The sequence below is a fragment of the Rhincodon typus genome, chromosome 2 (assembly GCF_021869965.1).
Source record: "Rhincodon typus isolate 14 chromosome 2, sRhiTyp1.1, whole genome shotgun sequence".
NCBI lineage: Eukaryota > Metazoa > Chordata > Chondrichthyes > Orectolobiformes > Rhincodontidae > Rhincodon > Rhincodon typus.
Genome location: NC_063333.1, coordinates 10966619 through 10975816, shown reverse-complemented (window position 1 = coordinate 10975816; position 9198 = coordinate 10966619). Strand labels below are relative to the sequence as shown.

The 9198-nt window shown below is 46.6% G+C and overlaps 1 protein-coding gene across 1 annotated transcript in view; it reads left to right on the top strand.

Annotated features, from left to right (window-relative positions):
• LOC109921859 (sodium channel protein type 4 subunit alpha-like) overlaps positions 1–9198 on the top strand; it is a 1322739-nt gene that overhangs the window by 245834 nt on the left and 1067707 nt on the right. The window contains 1 exon segment of the mRNA XM_048618339.1: positions 7255–7276. Coding sequence (XP_048474296.1) covers positions 7255–7276 — 22 coding nt within the window.

The window sequence follows — 9198 nt, the reverse complement described above, 5'->3', positions numbered from 1 at the left end:
CTAGGCCATTCTGGATAAGAATGGCAGATTTCCTTCCCTAAATTGAATTGAATTAGCTTTATTGTCACACATACTCATGGGGCAGCACAGTGGCTCAGTGGTTAGCACTGCTGCCTCACAGCGCCAGGGACCTGGGTTCGATTTCACCCTCGGGCGACTGTCCGTGTGGAGTTTGCACATTCTTCCCGTGGCTGTGTGGGTTTCCTCCGGGTGCTCCAGTTTCCTCCCACAGTCCGAAGATGAGCAGGCTACGTGGTTGGCCATGCTAAATTGCCCGTAGTGTTCAGGGATGTGTAGATTAGTTGGGTTATAAGGTGATGGGGTTGGGTGGGATGCTGAGAATGTCAGTGTGGACTTGTTGGGCTGAATGGCCTGTTTCTGCACTGTAGGGATTCTATGAGTTCTTCTATGAGTACAGTGAAAAGTTCGCAAGTCGCCACTTACAGCACCATCTTAGTTACAAGGTACCGATTCTCTGTACAAGTTCTTAGGGGGGAAAAAGTAAATTAGAAAAATAAAGGAATATTAGGGCATTGGGGTTGGATGACTAGTTAGGATGCTTTAGCACTAGCCAACAGCTTCCACAGTCAGCATTCTAGGTTTTATTGATAGAGTTTGAATTTCACCAACTGGGATAGTATTTTTTTTTAAAAAACACAGGGACTTAATATGCTTCTTCCTTAAACTGGAACTGTTAGCCTGAAAAGTATTGGTAGATTGTGTCCTGTTTGGATTTCCTACTCCAACCACATACTTGGCCAGAGAGAGATAGTGTGACAAGGCCCTGCAGGTTAATCCCAGGAGGGTGAGACTGCTGTACAAAGAGAAAAATGGGCCTGTGTCCTGCAGAGTTTCCAACAGTGAGCTCTCACTGAAACTTGCAAAATCCTCTCGGGGTGAGACAGACTGGCTACTGGTAACTCAAGAACAAGATTATCAGGCTAACAGCAGACCATTTATATGTTTGAGATGAGGAGGATTCTTTCATTCAGAGTGGTGGGGTGAATCTATGGAGCTCTCTGCCCCAGAGCGCTGTGGAAGCACAATCATTGACATGTTCGAGATGGAGATTGTTAGATTTCCAGCTATTAATAAGATCGAGGGAAAACAGGGTGTGTGTAAAATGGCACAATGGCGGAGCAGACACAGGTGACCAGGCAAAGTGGGGAATATTCCATCACACTCCTAGAATCACAGAACCCACCGCCACCCTACAGTGTGGAAGCAGGCCATTCAGCCCATCAAGTTGACAACAACCCACCCAGACCCTCCCTGTAACCCTGCATTCCCCATGGCCAATCCACCTAGCCTGCACATCCCTGGACTGTGGTCAAGTTGGAGGAGGGCATTTAGCAGGCAACGCTCATAGCCCAGAGGGCAGTCAACCACATTGCTGTGGGTCTGAAGTCACACGTAGGCCAGGCCAAGTAAGGATGGCAGATTTCCTTCCTTAAAAAGGACATTAGTGAACACAAGAGATTTTCTGAAGAAGGGTCGAGACCCGAAACGTCAGCTTTCCTGCTCCTCTGATGCTGCTTGGCCTGCTGTGTTCATCCAGCTCTACACCTTGTTATCTTATATTAGTGAACACAATGTGTGTTTTTTTTTGCCTGACAATCTGAATGGTTTCACGGTGGGTCAGTGGTTAGCATTGATGCCTCACAGCACCAGGGACCCAGGTTCGATTCCACCCTCGGGCGACTGTCTGTGTGGAGTTTGCGCGTTCTCCCCGTGTCTGCGTGGGTTTCCTCCGGGTGCTCCGGTTTCCTCCCACAGTCCAAAGGTGTGCGGGCTAGGTGGATTGGCCGTGCTAAATTGCCCTGGAGTGTTGAGGGATGTGTAGATTAGGTGGGTTATAGGGGTGTGGGTCTGGGTGGGAGGCTGCAACGGTCGGTGTGGACTTGTCAGGCCGAAGGGCCTGTTTCCACACTGTAGGGATTCTATTCTATTCATTTGACTTTTAATTCCTGATTTTTTATTGAATTCAAATGCCTGCACCTTCCATGGCAGGACCCGAACGCGGGTCCCCGGAACATTAATAGTCTGATGGTAATACCACTAGGCTATTACCTCCCTTCAATGCGGATAAAGTCTCATCACACATACATAGTTTAGTTGATGTAAATCTCCTGCCCGTGTAATTTATCTGTAAAATGATGCACCTGCCACAGCTAGAGGTGACGGCACAGCAGTTCAGTCAGAAATCCAATTCTCCCTCACGCCTCACACTTGGTGCTCCAGAAATCTTGGTTTTATTTAAAGCATGATCTAGTGGCTGCCTTTCGCCGACTGTTAGCTCAAAATGGGTTTGCATGGCCCAGGGTAGAGTGTGAAACTCAACTTCAAATAGGATTATCAGATCAGCAGTTATCTCTTTGAGAACGGGAAGCAGATTAGATGGGCTGAAAGGCTTACGTCTGTTCTCATGTCTCATGGTCTTTTGCCAACATCCCTCAGAAACAGTAACTGGACTTCTCCCCAGTGATCATATCCATATCTGTACTCCGTAGTTCTTGCCAACTTCATGCAAAATCACTCGACTTTATAAATTCCACCTTTCTTGTAGGGGAAGCGACGGCCTAGTGGTATTATCGCTGGACCGTTAATCCAGAGACCCAGTTAACATTCTGGGGACCTGGGTTCGAATCCCACCATGGCATATGGTGGAATTTGAATTAAATATCTGGAATTAAAGAATCTAACGATGACCGTGAATCCATTGTCAATTGTTGGAAAAAACCCATCAGGTTCACTAATGTCCTTTAGGGAAGGAAACTGCCATCATAACCTGGTCTGGTCTATATGTGACTCCAGACCCACAGCAGTGTGGTTGACTCTGAACTGCCATCTGGGCAATTAGGGATGGACAATAAACGCTGCCTAGCCAGCGATGCCCTCATCGTGTGAGTGAATAAAAAAAAAAAAAATCTCTCCTTGGAATTGACTCTAGGAGTTCAGATATCGATCCGATAAATCTATGTCACACTTTATCCAAAGCCCATGATACAATATAAAAATGTCTTTTAACGAGGAAAGCTCACACATTCAGGCATTATGAAATTAACACTTGGGAAAATCCAAATGGTTACACTTCAATTTCAACACATATGGGTACCACACACATGCAAATCAGTGCTGTTAATTTCAGAAGAGTTTCAGAAAGTATAATGGCCCAGGGGAGAAACTAAACTCACAAATCAAGTTCAACATCTAGACTTCATAGAATAGACTTCACAGAACCCCCACAGTGTGCAAACAGGCCATTCGGCCCAACATGTCTACACCGCCCCTCCAAAGAGCATCCCACCCAGACCCATCCCCCTAATCTACACATCCATGAACACTACAGGCAATTTAGCATGGCCAATCCACCTAGCCTACACATCTTTGGACTGTGGGAGGAAACTGGAGCACCCCGGAGGAAACCCGCGCAGACATGGGGAGAATGTGCAAACTCCACACAGACAGTCACCCAAGGCCGAAATTGAACCCAGGTCCCTGGTGCTGTGAGGCAGCAGTGCTAACCACTGAGCCACCATGCTGCCTTGGCCATAGACGATCACTACCTGCTTTTCCTTCGACGATCCCATCCCCTCCAAAGGATGCTTTCAATGTTGTCTAAATCAGGATGGCACCACTTCAGCATCACAAGCAAAACAGACCAGAGTAGGAAGCCAATGGCCAAGTGGCTTTATCACAAGATTAGTAATCCAGAAACTCAACTAACGTTCTGGGGACCTGGGCTCGAATCCCACCATGGCAGGTGGTGGAATTTGAATTCAACAAGAAGGTCTGAAAAGAGTCTAATGAGGACCATAATCCATTATCGGGAAAAAAAAAATCTCCAGTTCACTATCTTAAGTGAAAGATACAGCCATCCTTACCTGGTCTGGCCTGTGACTTCAGACCCACAGCAACATAGTTGACTCTGAACTGCCCTATGGGTACTTAGGGATGGGAAATAAATGCTGGTCTGGCCAGGGACGCCCTCATCCCGTGAATGAATTCAAATGGGAAAAAAATAATCACAGTTCCAAGGGTTTCACACTTGGGCACTGTGGTTCTACGCAATGCCAATCAAAAGCTCAGGAAGTTATAGGCAGCGAGGGTGGCAGCTGTGGCAGAGAAGAAGCTACCTGTAGCTGCAAACAGGATGGTTATTCATTGACACGCTGAGGGGCGTGGGGACCTCACACCCACCTACGCAAACCAATCTGACACGCACCAGCCCCGCCAGGAGAGAAACACGTGCTTTTAATTGGAGATAACAAGGTGTAGAGCTGGATGAACACAGCAGGCCTGGCAGCATCAGAGGAGCAGGAAACCTGGCGTTTCAGGCCTAGACCCTTCTTCAGAAAAGGATTTTGAACAGGTCAATACAGGTCTAAAGGGTTTGCACCGCTGTATTGTATTAATATTACCCTGCTTGTGCCTAACTTCACCCTTAGATTTCTTCACAAAAAAAAAGATTTGTAGCCGTAAAACCATTTTCTTGTTAAAATCTGAAAACAAAAGAGAGTGTTTGAAAAAAAAGTTTTGTTTTTTTTTGTTTGGAAGTGCAGCGACTAATTTTTGACAATTACTCGATCCCTGAAACCACACACACTTGCAAATAGAGTATGTTTCATTCATTGGCACTGGGTCAAAATCCTGGGAACTCCCAGTACAACAACACTGTGGGTGTCCCTATGACACACAGATTACAGCAGTTCAGGAAGGCAACTCAGCACAAAGCCAACACTCCAGTGCAGTGCCGTACAGTCATACAACACAGAAACAAACCCTTCAGTCCTACTTGTCCATGCTGACCAGATATCCTAAATTAATCTAGTCCCATTTGCCAGCATTTGGCCCATATCCCTCTAAACCCTTCCTATTCATACACCCATCCACATACCTTTTAAATATTGTAATTGTACCACCTCCACCACTTCCTCTGGCAGCTCATTCCATACACACACCACACTCCATGTGAATAAGTTGCCCCTTTGGGCTCTTTTAAATCTTTGCCCTCTCACCTTAAACCTATGCCCTCTTGTTTTGAACTCCCCTACCCTGGGGAAAAAGACCTTGGCTATTCACCCTATCCATGCCTCTCACGATTTTATAATCCACTAGAAGGTCACTCCGACGCTCCAGGGAAAATAGCCCCAGCCTATTCAGCCTCTCCCTATAGCTCAAACCCTCCAACCCCTACAACATCCTTGTAAATCTTTTCTGAACCCTTTCAAGTTTCACTATACCTTTCCTACAGCAGTGAACATAAGCACCATGGTCACAGGTAGTGTCTCTAGCCCTCCTCATCTGGTTACTTAGGCAGCTGGAGGAGGTGCTACAGAACTTTTTAAGACGAGACGGGGAGTTATCTTCAATGTCCAGGTCAGTATTTATCCTCCAGTCAGCTTGTCTAAAAACAGATCAACCTGATCGTTGTCACATTGCCGTCTGAGATTTTTTTTTTGACGCTAAAAGGTTCTGACTTTACTGCAGAGACCACATTCCAACTGACGGTGGTTAAACGATTGTCTTAGTCCAATTAAATTCAGACTTCACCGTCTGCTCTGGTGGGATTTGAACCCGTCCCAAGAACCGGAGCTCGGCATCCTGGATTACTAGCCAATGACATTACCACCGCCTCCCTGTTGTACACACCGTGTATCCAGTACCTTTTTGCTGGTGCTACCATCACCGATACAGACAGGTAGAACATGCACAGCAATGTCCCACAAAGAACGAGATGCCACGTGGTTTAAAATAGATGGACTACCCAAAAATCTGTGGCTCGAGGGTGACTTGCACTTCACCCAGAGGCTCCGTGTCCTCACTGCTCTGATTTACCAGCAGAATTATCCAGGGTCAGTGGGGGGGTGGGGGGGTTCTAACCTTTAATCTTTTTGTTTAAATGGAACAAGAAAGCATTGATCCCTTGCACATCCTAAAGTAAGGAAAATCAGTAAGTTGAGAAACTCCATTCAAAGCCCTCACTGAACTTTTTTTTAAAATGTGAGTAACTACACACACACACAAAGTGGAAATGCAGTCTTGATCATTTCTGAATTATCAGACGGGTCGGGATTGACAGTAAAAGCTGGCCCTGCCAATATTCCCATTTCCCATGAAGGAATTTTTAAAATAAAAGACAGATTTTAAAAACTTTACAGTATTGTTGAAGGCTCCTTCAACACTGACTTGACAATTCCTAAAAGGAATGTATTCTCGGCTTTTGTAAGGTTTATCTTTAAGAGGAGAATGGGGGAAAAGAATAACATTTCCCACACTTCTGCCCTCAAAATCCCTCCCCCAACCAAAATAAAGACAGAATCCCCCTTGGCCTCACATATCACCCCACCAACCTCAGCATCCAGCGTATCATTCTCCGCCACTTCCACCACCTACAATCTGACCCTACAACCAAAGAGATATTTCCCTCCCCACCTCTATCTGCCTTTCGTAGGGACCGCTCTCTCCATGACGCCCTCGTCCGCTCCACACTCCCCACTAACCCCACCACCTTTCCCTGCAACTGCAGGAAGTGCTACATCTGCCCCGACACGACCCCCCTCACCTCCATTCAAAGCCCAAAGCAAATCTTTCATATCCAACGGGGGTTCACCTGTACATCCGCCAATGTGGTCTACTGTATCCGTTGCTCCCGATATGGCCTCCTCTACATCGGTGAGACCAAGCGCACACTTGGGGACCATTTCATAGAGCATCTGCGCTCTGTACGAGATAATTGACAACACCTTCTGGTCACCAACCATTTTAATTCCCCCTCCCACTCCCTGGACGACATGTCCATCCTGGGCCTCTTCCAGTGCCACAATGACAGCACCAACAAACTGGAGGAGCAGCACCTCATATTCTGCCTCGGGCGCCCGATGGCCTGAACGTAGAATTCACCAGTTTTAAAACCTCCCCACCCCCGGCCTCATCCCATGTCCAAGCCTCCCTCTCATCTCCACCTCGCTGACCTGACACAACCTGTCCATCTTCTCTCCCACCTATCCGTCCCTCCCACTTCACTGACAAATCCATACCACTGCCTCCCTGCACTCACCTATCACCATCCCACCTACCTTCCCCAGCCCCACCCCTCCTATTTATTTCCGAGCTCCTTTCCTCCTCCCCCATTTCTGAAGAAGGGTCCCAACCCGAAACGTCAACTTTCCTGCTCCTCTGCCTGGCCTGCTATGTTCCTCCAGCTCCAGCATCTGCAGTTCTTGCTATCTCCGAGAATTATGCTGCCCTTAGCCCACCTACCGAGGGTGGTGTCGTGTACAATAAAGCAACATGCCTACAATCAAGATGTCCCAAACCAAAACTGCAGTGGAACCTACGTCCCTTCAAAATCACCATTAAATATCTGCTGGAATTGATGTGGAAGTGTCAGTATTGGACTGGGGCGGAAAAAATCAGAAGTACTTCTCCTGACAAAGGGGCCACGCTCCAAAAGCTTGTGATTTCAAATAAACCTGGTGGACTACAACCTGGTGTTGGGTGACTTCCGACTTTACTGGAACTGAAGGGAAGAATAGAGAAACAGAAAAAGCACATAACTTGCCGGTAGTGAATTAGTGATAAAAGGGATCATGAGCAGGAGTAGGCCCTACACCTCCTGCTCAGCTGTTTGATAAGACGCTTCGGTCATGGTTCCATCTCCCACTTTCCTGTAATTCTCAACTCCTTTCTAATGCAACCTTGAGGAATTCGAGACTCAGCCTCCATTGCTTTCTGGGTGAGAGAATTCTGCAAACTAACAACTCTGAGATGGAAGAATATGTACCCTCATGTCCATCTTAAAGCAAGCCATCTGAGGAATTTAGTTGTGCATACGTTTGGCTGACAGCAAGCATGGCTGTGTTCACTTTCCCTTTCTTTAGGGCATCTCATGTTAACTCTGTCTCCCTCTCCGCTGATGCTGGGTTTTCATATAGTTTTCCAAATTTATTTCCAATCTCCAGCATTTGCTGTATCTGCATTTGGTTGCTACAAACTAAGTCACTCTTAGCCAACAAAGTTGTGCATCACAAAATATACAGGAGGGTGTAGGCTACCAAGGGTTGAATTAGACTTTCAAATACTGAAAGGCCTGGATAGAGTGGACCTGGAGAAGATGTTTCCACCAGCAGGATCGTCGGCACAACCTCAGTGAACGGACAACCCTTTAGAACTGAGGTGAGGAGGAATTTCTTCAGTTAGAGGGTGGTGAATGTGTGGAACCCATTGCTACAGAGGACTGTGGAGGCCAAGTCATTTTGTACATTTAAAACAGAGATAGACATGTTCTTGATTAGGAAGAGGATCAAGGGTTAGGGGGAGAAGGCTGGAGAATGGGGTTGAGAAACATTTCCACCATGATCAAAGCAGACTTAATGGGCTAAGTGGCCTAATTCCACAACTATAAAAAGAGGGAACTTGTGCTTGGAGGCAGAGAATGTGGGCGAGATCCTAAATGAGTACTTTGCATCGGTACGCACCCGGGAGAACGAAATGGAGGATAGTGAGATTTGGAGATAGTAGGAACTGCAGATGCTGGAGAATCCGAGACAACAAGGTGCAGGGCTGGATGAACACAGCAGGCCAAGCAGCATCATAGGAGCAGAGAGGCTGACATTTCGGGCCTAGACCCTTCATCAGAAAAGGGGTTAGATAGTGAGATTTGTATGCAGCAATTTGAAATCAAGAAAGGAGTGGCATTGGATGTTTGAAGAGCATTAAGGTGGATAAGTCCCCAGGGCCTGATGGTATTTGCTCCAGATTATGGAGAAAGGCAAGAGAGAGGAGATTGCTGTGGCCTTGACCAAGATCTTTGTATCCTTGCTGGCCACTACAGGACTGGTGAGTAGCTAATGTTATTCCTCTGTTCAGGAAGGGAAATAGGGATAATCTAGGAAACGACAGACAGGTGAGTCTCACATTGGTGATTGGGAAGCTATTGGAGAGAATTCTTAGGATAGGACTTACACATATTTGGAAAAGCGCAGCCCAACTAGGGATAGTCAGCATGGCTTTGTGGAGGGCAGGTCATGTCTTACTAACTTGATTGAATTTTTCCACAGAGGTGACAAAGATGATCAATGATACTTGAGCAGTGGAGGTTGTTTACAAGGATTTTAGTAAGGCTTTTGACAAGGTTCCTCATGGGAGGCTCATCCAGATGATTAAGATGCATGTGTTCAATTCTGCTTGCCAAAT